At 37.1% G+C, this 13,738-nt stretch overlaps 1 protein-coding gene across 3 annotated transcripts in view; it reads right to left on the reverse strand.

Moving 5' to 3' along the window:
• LOC126924568 (suppressor of lurcher protein 1) overlaps positions 1 to 13,738 on the reverse strand; it is a 530,829-nt gene that overhangs the window by 63,862 nt on the left and 453,229 nt on the right. For all 3 annotated transcript variants that reach the window (XM_050739228.1, XM_050739229.1, XM_050739231.1), the window contains exon 9: positions 5,930 to 6,125. In XM_050739228.1, the coding sequence (XP_050595185.1) occupies positions 5,930 to 6,125 (196 nt within the window). The remainder of the gene's footprint in view (positions 1 to 5,929; positions 6,126 to 13,738) is intronic.

Below are 13,738 nucleotides of genomic sequence, written 5' to 3' on the forward strand. Positions count from 1 at the left end.
CTCCTTCCCGAACGGCGTTTCTCGTTCGCTTGCTTGCGAACCTCTGCTTGCTCGTCTCACGATTTACCCTTCGCAGCGCGACACGGCGAACGCTCTCTTTTCCATTCCACGGGCACAATGGATCGTGAACCTTCGGCAGATCGGTCAAGATGTCGAGCGAGGAAATCTTGCGTCGAACTTAAATCAGATTCTAGAATACGGTAAATAAGATGACGTTGCGCGCGTCCTTTTTCGCTGCAATTGTACCTCCTTCGATGGTTATCGTCCTATCTCAACTGTGCTGCGTTCTTTTTCGTTATTGGTAGAAATGCACGCGAGAACGTAGACGGACACAAAAGTCCATCAAATATCGAAGTTAAAGAACAGTGGCTGAAAGTTTCCATAAAATTTTCACTGTATCTTTTGGTAAAATCTGCTTTTGCCAAAACAGTATCACGCGCAAACTCGTCATTAGAATGGGAATAGTTGTAAGATGTTACGAGAAAGTATAGTGGATTTATGGAGATTTCGATCATTGTGCGCAATGTTACCGCTAATTGATTGGTGATATTTACACGAATTGATCGGATTTGAAAATTGCGGGGAAGACAATCGTATGACTGGCGGATTCGACGCCGCAGCATAAATCTGTTGGTCAGCGTGATTCTATTACAGTGGTTAATAAACTGACAGGTCAGTTAATGGTTGAATTTATGGCATGACCTGCCCCCTGCTTAACGAAGTTAACGAGGTTTCGGATAATGGCCGCTACGTGCTATTTTATTATCTTGTGGATAGCAACAATAATGCTCTATAGAGTAAATTTGAAAGAAACTTTTAAAGTTATTTTTCATAGTCATTCATTTTACACGGAATTTTCTTCTATACAAGGAACGATTACCTTGTAACGTATAGTACAATTTTTCATGTATCTCGTATTTCTGAAATTTACAGGATGATACTCTCTCTCTCTCTCTCTCTCTCTCTCTTGTTAGTTAACTTGAAGGTAGTGTCGTTGATCATACCACAAATCACGCATTCTCGTTACCATTTTACACGCATACAATCGTCTCTACCATGAAACAGGTAATAGCAGTCTTCGATGACAGATTACACGTAGGGATATGGCGTTATCATCGTCATGTGATTGACGATGCTGCTTTTGAGTTAACTAGCTGGAGAATCATTCTGTACGTCACGAATATATCTACGAGCATGTCTTTTAACGTTATTAGACCGCGGATTTTCGTGCATTTCTAGAAAATATGAACATGCAAAAATGCATAAAATGCATATAATGCGCAAAAGTATACAAAATACCCACGGTATGGTATCCGTTATAATGTTTAATAGGCAAAACGATTCTCTATCTTTTTAATTATATTCGTAAAAATATGAATTTGCATAAATATCCGTGGCTTAAACGTTACTATACACATACAGAAGCATTTGATAATTCTTACAAAACAAGTTGGTAATCACTTTACAGAGGGTTAGAAAATCGATTAGTAAACGTTCAGTAGTGAAACGAGCTTCGTTGGTAAAGAATATATGCGCGAGTAATTTTTCAACAGGTAATCTAAATCTATAATTTAATTAATATAAAGCAATTTCGTTAGAAAGGTAGAAAGCGTCGTTTTTGATTATTAATTTCCGATAAAATTAACAATACTGTTCCTCCATGTCGATCAATTAATGACGCGAGGAATGTAATTGGGAAATATATTATAAGATAAATAGTTTAAACTGCCTGAGGAATGTCATTCGATTTACGTAATTTTAATTCCAATTTCGGACAGAATAAATATTTAAACGTTAATGTTATACCATGATGTGGTTACAGTACGTTAAACAAATTAATGGAATGATTATCTTTGCGAAACAAACATACATAAATTCTAGATAATAGAGCTCTCCATAATTATAACTACATGATAGAATACATCGATATAATAACTCAAACCAATCTCCGTGTAGCCTGTTTACCGTCAAACTCGTTTTAATTAAATTCCAAAGCTCGGAGCACAATTTCACTAATAAACCACAAACATCTCATCTCTTGACATATTCGTGATTTTTTAGGCTTCGAACGTACCTTTCGTTTCAACGCTTTGTGAATATTTCGGTTCACTTCTTTCACCGCACGTCTGACAACTAACAACACGATTCAATAAAAAAAAAAAAAAAAAAAACAAAACAGATCTAATTATTATAAAAGTTTTGAAATCTGAAATTTCTATCTGTCGTTTCTATCTGTCGAATTAACAGAGATAGAAAGAGAGAGAGAGAGAGAAAGAGAGAGAAACCGGCGATCCTCGCGAGTTAGTAATTGTCTTAGCCAACTGACGATTAGACAGCAATTAATTCTTTCCCAATCAGGGTAAGTGGCAAAAGAAAAAAAAAAAAGAAAAATCGTGGACAAGGTTGTATATTGGCGCATTGTCACGATACACGCAATCCCTTTACAGACGCTACACACGTGCGTTGGTGAAATCGATCACAACTGTCCGTTCCCGTGCTTTTCACAAGGACAAGCAGAATTCCAGGAACGTCCGATCCTCGTCGCTGGACAACGAAACGAACTCGTCGATCAATCGGCACGCTAATGGCGGAATTCGGCCATCGCCACTCGATGCACTTCGTGCAAATTGTATTTGAAGGTACGTCAAGCACCGTTTGGACTCGCAGTTGCCAAATTCTACATTGGCTTTTGATTACACACCGAAGACGTCACTGGAACACCGCTCCGCTCGTCCGGCCCCGTTAGTTCTTTTCCGCCATTATCGACGCGATGCCGTTTTAACTTCAACGCGTTCACCGCCAAAGCCGTATTTTCGCACACCTTCTAATGGTGTTCCATGATAAAGAAATCGAGTGGGGACTTTTGTCATTGTTGACTTTAATTTTTCAGCGTTGGAAAAACTTCACGGTACAAAAAAAAGAGGGAGAGAGAGAGAGAGAGTTAAAACGAGGGATTATCGCGACACTCTTTTTACGCGATGTTGAATGCAGCGTTGAGAAACTAAGCAGAGGCCGTTGTACTTACTTTTATGTATCTGCTCTTTTTACTATTCAGATTTAAGTCGTTGCAAACAGTACGTATTATACCGTGTACTTTCTTATATTGCTCGGATTAGGTTCGAATCAATTTTATAAATGACTTCGTTTAGTTGAAATTTTATTCGATTAGCATCTTTGCGGTGAAATTCATCGTTTTAGGTGATTAAAATTATTTTATGTATCCAATACTTTTATTCTCTGTGTATCATATGGTTCAAGTCTATATTTAACGATCTTTAGTAATATACCATGTATATTACGTATCAAAATTCTGCTCTTCCGTGTTTCTACAAACGTTTGTAGTGCTTTTTGTAAGGTTGCAAATTCTCTTTGCTGGTTGTTGAAAAGCGCGACATAGTAATAGACGCATTTAAACGAACAATAGTTTTTTACTTGTTCGACAAATGATTCTACGATTTCAAACGCGAAACTGTTTTACAATTTGTGAACTGTACGCGAATCATATGGATGTATTTTATTCGATATTTTCACGTTTTTAAAAATACGAACAATCTAACACGACTGATTGATTCGATGAACGATTCACGCACCCATACCTTTTCGCACGTCTTTAATCCTATCGCACACCCTGTTTTATTTTATTTCTTCTTCTGGTTTTTGATAATTTATGTATAATATAATAAATAGTTTATATATAAGGACTATAAGTAGACCAGAAGTATAACGCATTGTTGGCTCCTTTGAAAATCCAATTAATTTTACTCTATTTTGTTATGCTAGTCTGTTTCGCTAAAAATTATGGTCATTCGGTTTGGAACTTTTTACGAACGTTAAAATCATAAGGAGAATTTTCTCTTTACTACTACGTACTCGTTTGAGTATCGCTCGTAGAAATATGAGCCACTTAATGTTTCAATCTGACGGATAATCGTGAAAATCTTCATTTTATACAAAGAGAAACACGTCGAAATAGACGCGAAAGAGCAATAAACGAAAAGAAAAATAATAATAGAATAATAAGAATTATGTCTCTTCCGAAAAGTCGTATTTCTTCGAATGCAAATTGCCATTTTATCGCAGAGATACGATAACTCCAAAATAAAATACATTAGCGAGATATTATGAATCGTAGAATTTTGTACAATAAATTTTTCATAAAATTACAAACAAGAAAGATCATGTTTTTCCAGGGGAAAAACTACGTCAGTTTAGTCATACTCTATAACATTTCTGGTTTTTAACTGACAAATGGGTCAGCTGTCCAAGCTTTTTATTTCGTAAAATCCTATCCAGGTCGGTATAACAGGTATCCGTTGAATTTCACAATTTTTATGACTTTCATGATTTTGTCTGCAGTACAAACACGTGCCTGCAACGTATCTCTCCCAATGAATATCGCACAAGTGGCACACGAGAGCGATGTTTGAAAAGCGAAGCTACCAAGAATACGTACAGATATTAGTATGACTAAGTGGCAGCTATAAGTACTATGTGCTCAGGAGCAGGTATACCAAGATAAGTCTACAAACGTACAGTGCATAACGATTGAGGGTTATAAAGGACAGCTCCGAGATAAGTTTCAGAGGATATTTTGGGCACACAATTATTTGCGTGACTGATATTTAGAGATTCGTTTATATCGAATGGTAGCGTTATTTTGCTATATATATATATGTCGAATGACATATTTGACAGACTGACTCCAAGACGATGACAGTAAACTCTCCAAGAAGATTTAAAAATAAAAGACAGATACAGTTACATATATCAAATACATATCGATCGGGAATATCAACAAATTCCCAAGCGCCGTAACTAGGCAGTTCCACATAAACCAACATTGCTCCTGATCAAGACTTGATTGTTTATACAGCGTATTCCTTAACACTGGAACCTCCTTTGTAAAACATTTCGTTCATCCCGTGACCGTGGCTACGTTCGGCGACCAGTTATGTCACCCCGAGCCCAAGTATTGGGAAATCTTCCAAAAGAAAGGCCCGATGTCTCTACATCTCCGACATATATATAATATCGTGAAATTTTTAGCGGCCAGACGTTGTCGCTATATTTCATGAGACTAAATAACAGACAGATGTTATACAGACATAGACAGTTCTAAAGCTTCGTTTTAAATAAAAAGCTTTTATTTAAATTAAAAAGTCGTAAAAAAAGTATGAAACACAAAGGGAACTTAGTAGCAGACTCGCGGTTACTGCGATATCGCGTAAGAACGGATAAGCGATATTTGCGTTCACTCTGTTTATGCAAACGTAACTAATTCTGCATCTCAAAATGGTGGATTCGTTGAAACGAAACAAGGTAGAAATGAAATTCGCGAGGGGTAGTAAATTCTATTTTCGGCCGCTGTCAATCTTGTATTGTCAAGAACCGTGAACATTTCGAGATGAAGAATTAGTTACGTTTGCATAAACAGAATGAACGTAAATATCGTTGGTATATTCCTGTATTATATCGCAGTAACCGTGAGTCCGCTACTACCGTTCCCTCCGTATTTCATATCTCTGCTATAACTTTTTAATAAAGTTTTCAACGACTTACGTTCATGTAAATTTTTTTTCTTATATCGACAACGTTCGGCTGTTAAAATCTGAGACAGCCTGCGTGTACAGGGTGTTCCGTCTATATCGTCCTCTTTGATATTTTCGTTACTTTTGCAGAAACAAAAGCATGTACGAGCAACAAGCTTTCTAGTTTGATTCGCGTTTGTTCTCTTCAAGATCGCTTCTTTTTCTTTTCTCGATTTTCACGGTCATCGATAATTTCTCAATAATAACGAGATAACTTTCATCGTCGTATCGTTGTAAGCTAATAAAAGGACGAATTTCAACGTGCAGATATGTTGGAATGATCTTGAGTAGACAGAGTATGTCGGCAACGATATAACGTAGAATGGTAAACAGAAACTTACTCGTTCGCTGTGTCCGATACAACCGGCGAATGATACAAGTTTAAATCCTGGAACACCACTTGGACTCGTTCCTTTCCCCGTCCCTGGAAGTCGTATGTACAGTGCGTCCTTGGTGGATAAGGTTTCGGATATCCTGGTGACATGACTATCCCTGTTTTCGTCGAGTCACTGTTGAAAACGATATCGCACAGTGACGCTGAAAAAAAAAACAAGATAACAAAGCACGTTACGTGTGGATACAACGAAATGCAAGATCGTTAAGCGACTGTTTGACTTTTTTCACTGCTGCTTTGTCGATCGGTATAGTTACCAAACTTTGATCGAGTTTCAAACGGAGAGAAATTAAAAAAAAAAAAGAAACAAAAAAAAAAAAAAGAAAAAAAAGAAACGAATATTACTAGTAGACTATCCAATGTCCTCGACATATGTTGTCAAGGACAGTAACCCCCAGAAGATTTTAGCCATTGTTCGTTATCGTTTAAAAAATCATTAACGAAACGAGATTTGTAAAAAACAACGTATGCTGTGCATATACGTATCATGAAGAAACACCGTACGCATTGCTCGGTCGCTCGCACTCGCTCGTAAAAATCTAGTTCAACCCGATACCAATTCCACACGTGAGTGAAACGGGCGAGCCATTTTTAAGAAAAAAAGTTTTTTCGTCGAAAATCGGCCCCCCTACGCTCGTATGTAGAATTGGTATTGGGTTGGACTAGATTTTTACGAGCGTGCGAGCAACGCGTGCGACGTTTCTTTGAAATAAAATCTGGCAGATAAACGTGACTGTCGTGCGGGCTATGTGCGTGTTCGCAGTCGCATATATTTACGCATAGGTAGAATCCGATGCACGTAGTAATAATTTTCTTAATAAATTAAATTGAAGAACAACGAGCGATGGCTAGAGACTTGGGCAGGTTGTTCAGCAGAGAGTCCTTGACGATATATGTCAAGGCCAGTGGGTTCTATTTTGTCAAGATTCGCCACTAGTTGCATCATTGCGCGAATAATTCGTAATTGTATGATACGAAATAATAGCAGTTGCTCGGGTCTCGTCGCGTCCCATCAACCCTTCTTTTACGCGCAAAAATCTCATAATTAGACTGTATTCTCTCTCTATACACGTATAAGTTAAAATACGTATGTATACGTGTCAGGTAAAAGGTTCTATATAGCTCGATTTATCCGCACTAAATTTGGCACGAATATTCCTCGTCGTCCCTCTACAACCCCCTCTTAACTTACGGCCGAGAAATTATTTTTGTGGAGTAGCTGAATAATTTTCAACAATTTTAAGAGAACATGCGAAGAATCAATTTTCCTCGTACGATGGTGAGAGCGTTCCCGAATGACTTGAAAATTTATCGTGGAAATATTAGTTAAAAAGGTCGGCCTCTCAAAAGCCAGAGCAACGCCGGACACACGCAGCTAGTAATTAGTAATAACGATGGAAAAATCCAAGATCATTGGGGCTGGCTTCTCTTTTATTAACATTGAAACCTAGTGTTTAATGAAATGAAAATCACCAGATACGATTGTTTTAATGCGAATTCTTCGCACAAAGAATTCTCTCGAAATGTTCGTGAGATAGCTGCCGATAAGTTGTCTCGCGGCAACGCTCGCGATTTTAATTAATTGGCTTCGCGTTAATTACCAGATACAAAGAGTATTAATTTATTGTCCTTTTAGTTCATTGGCTTGTTTGCGTAATTAGTTGGCCACGCAGGGCATGTAACATAGACGCTTCAAAGGCAACGAATTATACGCACGATGATGGCGTGAAATCTGTTTTGATAGCAAATGTAAAATTTCGTCGCTCAGCCTCGTATTTAACAGACTCGACGAAACGTGTTCAGCTTATTCGACGATTTCAACGTGGATTTTACATGTTCGATTAGGATATAGAAAAAGAGTTACACGCAATCGTGAAATAAAGCTATCTCTTCGTTCGTCTCTATTATCCTTTTTCGGTTTCTATCTGTCTGGTTTCTATCGAGTCTGTTCCGTTTCTTACGTTAAGACGTTACGCCGTGTTCGTCAAATCGGCATAAGAAAAAATGAGATTTTAAAAGATAAAAAGATTGTAAAGAGGCTCTTGAATGCTCGAAATCCAAAAGATACGATACGACAAGGATTTACTGCACGAGAAGTAAAAAAGTGAAGTGATATGTACGATGGCTTATGAATTTTGTATGAGTGTTTGAATCACAGTCTTACGAACGTATATCTGGATATCGTTCTCGAGATTATTAGCATATCGAAAATATTGTTCATAGTGGCACGTTCCTCGTTAAGACGACTGCAGTTGCTTTTTATTTCTTTGAAGCGGCGCTACGCTTCCAACAGTTTGAATAACAGCGTGATATACGCGACGAGACAAATTTTTCAAAGAATTCCTAAGGAATTAAGGTATATGAAGCTCCTAGTAAATCGATGATATGGATAACGTTATTACGTTATGACAAATAACTTTCAGCGATGCTATAGCTTATCAGAGAATATCACGATTCGATCATTTAACTCTCTATTAATATTGATTGCAGTGCAATATCTCCGCTTCAATTTAACATATCTCCGCTACGATTTACGTCAAAATTATGTATTTTAATAACGCGAAGCTGACGAAGAAAATTAAGACATAATATATTGATACGCGATGTTTATTGATGTATCTGCTCGTAGAACCCGATTTATTTGACAATGATTACAGCTAAATAGGGTACATATATTCGAGCATTAAATCGTAGTTTAAAATGTTGACTTATTGTAGTACGATCATATTGCCTAATTAAAATTGAACTTGAACGTATAGAACGTATAGAAAATTCGAAAAATTGTATCACCTTCTCACTAATGTACATTGAAAAGAAACAGACCCGTTTCGCGATTTATTATGTGTATAATTGAACTTTTAATTATAATTCTACTCTTCTCTAATTTTCATGCTTTCATGCTTATTGCATTTGATTTATTAAAAACTCGAAGAGGGATTTTCGTGCGACGACGATAAAAGCAAGTGATTTTTATGATTTTTGTTTAGATTAACTACCGCTGGTTACGTGGAACTCTTTGGACTGTACGTAGATAGTCTCCAAATGTAAGTGCAATTTGTTTAGTGTACATTATACAAGCCTTGCGATTATGTTTGACGAAATGTCATTTGACATTGTCGGCGTGTAGTACAACATCCGAATTTTCTTAAAGTTCGACAGATTATTCTGCGATTGAACATATTTTTGAGAGGAAACCGCGAAAAATTGAAGTTCCAACGTTCCGAAAAAAATTTACCTTTTCCGGTGGGTAAATTGAACGTATATTATCCAAAAAGGCATTATAAATAAATAATGGAATAGAAATTTGAGGTTTGATCTATGAACGGCAATTTGTAACAAAAGTGTATGAGTTTCGTTCGAAATTGATTGATCAATTACTTTTTCAATTATCGTACACGCCAGTTTAGAAAGTTGATAAACAATCGAAACAATTTAGCTAAAAAATTACATTTCTACTTCTATTTAGTATTACAATTTAGTAGTACTCGCTTCAAACAAATATTCATCGAAATCACTTGTTTCTCTCGATGCTACACTGCCCCTCACCCTAAATCAAAAGTTTAGATATCCATTTTATATCAAGCAATTCACGAGCATCGATATCAAACTCTATAAAAATGTAATTACAATTAAATACAAATTATATTTATATATATACAAATACAAATTATAATTGTATTTATACATACAACTATAATTAAATATAAATTAGAAATCTATGTACTGCTACTACCTGAATTGTTCCAACATTGTATATTATCTTTATATCGTCGTGTATCAAAAGCTGTCACAAAATAAACGAAAATATTTTTACATCCGTTCGTAAATTCTTCGATAACTGGGTTAGCAAGCGGCAGCCTGGCAGACTTGCCGCGATTACGGTGCCGTTTCACTTCGTTAGTGGCCAATTTCCGCGGAAACGGCAGATTACATAAGCGAGAAACGAGCAATGCGACCAAATCCGCAGCGGTCAACAAACGCGAGCGTTGTCGAGCGATTCGTTAAATCGTACAATACTCCGCGGCGGAGGAAATTAATGAGCTGGTCGGGGTCTCCGCTTTAGTCAGAAAAATACAAGGAAATGCCCGGGCCACGACAAGTGCCTGCCCTAATTGAATAATCGTGCCGCGCCGGTAACAGCCATGCGATTCGCCAATTTTAATTCACTTTCGACGTTAATGCGGTTTCTATTTAACGATAGGAAAGACCGGTAGCGAAATTAACGCGCACCTTTTCCACGTTTAACTCGGCAAAGCCGGTATAATTCAACAATTTTCATCAGCCGAATTTTCTACACGATTTCAACCGGCTGTCTGATATACGGTATGATTCATAAATGCGCATCTATATATTTTAGACGAATGTAAATACTTGAGACTTGAGACGAGTGTATTCGAGGCGAGTCTACGTTTCAAGATAAGTCAAAATTGTGGCGAACTTCACTGTCGTTCCTAAGTACACGGACACTTTGTTCGATTCATATCGACGATACACGAATAATTAATAAGACGTACGAACGAATACGATATTTAATATGTTCTTGAGAAACCAATGGATACGTATCATACGAGATATTAGTCGTTTATTTAAAACCTTATCGATGGTACATATTATTCATCGAGGTGTTAAGCGATCTTAAATACCACTGCTGCGATCATTCACGACAGTCCCCATGATCAATTCTGGATCTGTCCTGTTTTCTGAAAAAAGTTTCCAGGACAGAAGAAGAAAGAAAAGACAATATCGTATAAAAGCGTATGAGCGATTTAGCGCTTGGACTGCCAAATTGGTCATACTGGCCACGGTGGTCATTGGTGACCGGATGTTACAATTGTAAACTTCTTACAATTGTAAAATTGTATGAAAATTGACAGTTAGGGCATTTTGAATATAACAGATAAATAGAAGATACTTTGAAATAAAATCAGCAATTAAACATTTTTATTAGAACATCGATAAAAAGAAATGGGAACAAATGTTGCATCTAACGATGCACTGTGTTTGTATCCATATCTTTGAGAGATAATCTACGAATATTATTATAAACACAGCTTGGAAAATAATCGTAAATGCTGCTTTATAATCGTATAATTGAAGTTAGAAGTGTGCACGTACCTTGCTATTATATATACAATGAGCAAATACCGTTTACCAATATCTTTTACATGTTTCAACAATATGTCCTGCACGTTTTGCTTACGACGAAATAATAAATGCGAATGGTTTGTCGAAATAAACGAAGTCTTGTTACAATATGTCGCTATCAACTGTTACCAAGGCGTCACGGTGGTCACCCGTGACCATCAATAAGATAAACGGTCCATTGGGGAAGAATGTTGTCTTGCATCGTCAATTTATTATTATTTCGCCATTATATGCTTTGAATAATAAAAATACTCCCGTGGTGTCCCGAGGGAAACATGTAATTTCGACGTAGCAGTCAAAGTGTTAAATTCAATTATAAAGTGCAACGTTAACAATGTAAATGTGACAGGAAATATTGTAAAATATTATAAAAAGCAGTTTCCAATAGAAATTCCTTGTTTATCGAGAATATACATATGTAATATATATTTTCTTGGACAATAAACGCCAACATCAATTGTGAAAGAGCCTTCTTTATTTTATGTCCATGCATCGACAGCTAACCGAACTGACGATAACGTAACGTTCATCCGTTCTGAAACATGGACGTGCATTTGTGAATCACGCTAAATAGAAGCTGCATAGAAGTTGCCAAAAATATGGTAGCCCGGTAAAAAGCGAAAAATTCAGAGCGAAAAAGGAGAACGTATAGAAGACCGGAAGAATGTTGAGCAAGTAAAGCTGTTTACCCGCGCATTCATTATTTAAGTCCTCCGAGGGAACCGTGGCAGCGGCTTATCGACTTTTGAACACCGCTTATACGGCAAGTCAAATAACGGGAATGAGCAAAGAGGTGCGCGATAGGAGCGGGGTAAACGTTTTAATTTGCATTCATGAGCCGTCCTCTCAAAATTCTTAGGAGGCCACCAAGTATTCCAAGTGCGTCTCTCCGGTTATATCCAAAGGGCGAATTCACTTATGACGATCGATGCGTCTGCTTACTTGGAAAGAATATGGCTCGGTTAGCCTAATGTATTCGTCGAGTAGCCGATGCAGACGTCAGATCTGAACCAGGGGACAAGAAAGCATTTTATATCGAGAAGTTAACAATCGGAAACGGACGGTCTATCGATTGCTTCGACGAAGATCGACTGCTTTATTTTCGGACTATTGTTGCAACGTATCGAAGAGAAGAGAAGGAGGTTCTTCGGCTTCCTGCCTTTATCGAGCTCGTAAATGCTCCAAGAATTATATATTATTAAGCGTTTTTATTTTCTGCTTATGTACGGAGAATGAACGAGGTACGAGAACGCGTTGAATTATTAGTTGAAGAAATCCTATCGACAATCGCGCTGTTCGTTACACGAATTTCCTTATAAATGGACTACGGATTTTCGTGCATTTATAGCGAATTTAAAGGTGCAGCGATCCAGAGAATGCAAATGAAAAGGGGGTAGTACTCGTCGTAATTTTTAGTAGCCGAAACGGAGTACCACGCAAGTTCCATTTTCTTAGTTCTCTTCGCGAAGATACGATACCGCATAAAAATCCGCAGCCTATTCATGTCTCGTTTTATTCCGAAACCAGGTACAAAAGAGGGTAATGCGTGTCACAAAAAAATCTGAAAATGTTCTAGAGCAGTGTAAATCTGTTTTGACATTTTTGTCATTTCGGCAAAGAAAGAACAAACAGACAAAATACGCAAAATGTATTTCCAAATTCCAAATTCCAAATTGATACGAACAAATATCTCCGTATGTACAGTGTGTGTTTCGTTTATCGTAGATTTCTTGATACGGAAGCAAGGAAAAATGCAAAGTAGTACGCTTCTGTTCTTCTTACGATAAGTTTGATAAAATTAATTTACATTAAGGTAATGGTTTCCGGACTGATAGTCCAAGCTGAAGTATTCAACGCTTTAGCGTAGTTTATAAGGTCTGCGATGTATACAGTCTAGAAGCTATAGTCTTGTTGCTTAGGCTGTATGTTCATTAAATGGATATGCTAAATAAGCTTGGCATGTAACATGGGGGTCCATTGCAATTTGTACAATTATGTAAGGGTAATTCCGTGATAGAACGTAGTTACTGTTAATTGTATTCAAAAGAACTTTTATTAACGCTCTGCTCATAACACGCAACCCGTATTGTTCCAACGCGGTACCCGTACTTTGATTAATTATACGAATTAAATTTTTCCTATTTATTACAGATTTATTCATGAGAGTCGTGCGGTTCACGCGTTCGATCGTATATTAATATCGAATTATTTACTATACGGATTCACGAGTTATATTTGCGTGTTTCTCTTTTCAAAAGGATTCACGTATATCCTATTTCGAAAAGCTTTTCATTCGGATGTTTCTGACTTTACTACATTATATCTGATCCTTATTAACACGCGCATACGCGTATAGCTAATATAAAAAATACCAGGTATATGTAGAGCGACCCTCGAGAATTTCCAATTTTCTCGGAAATGTTAATAAACGACCTACAACGTCTGCTTTAGTCTTCAATTCCACGGTATCTTTTGTTTAATAATATGGTTTTCTGCTCGCAAAAGAAAACCATGCTCTAAAAGGTATGACAGCTTTATGAACACGGTAATTTCGGATCCTGTTGTGTTCTTCCCGTCATTTTCGACCGAACCGTGTTTTTCTGTCGCTGAA

The sequence above is a fragment of the Bombus affinis genome, chromosome 14 (assembly GCF_024516045.1).
Source record: "Bombus affinis isolate iyBomAffi1 chromosome 14, iyBomAffi1.2, whole genome shotgun sequence".
In the NCBI taxonomy this organism is placed as follows: domain Eukaryota; kingdom Metazoa; phylum Arthropoda; class Insecta; order Hymenoptera; family Apidae; genus Bombus; species Bombus affinis.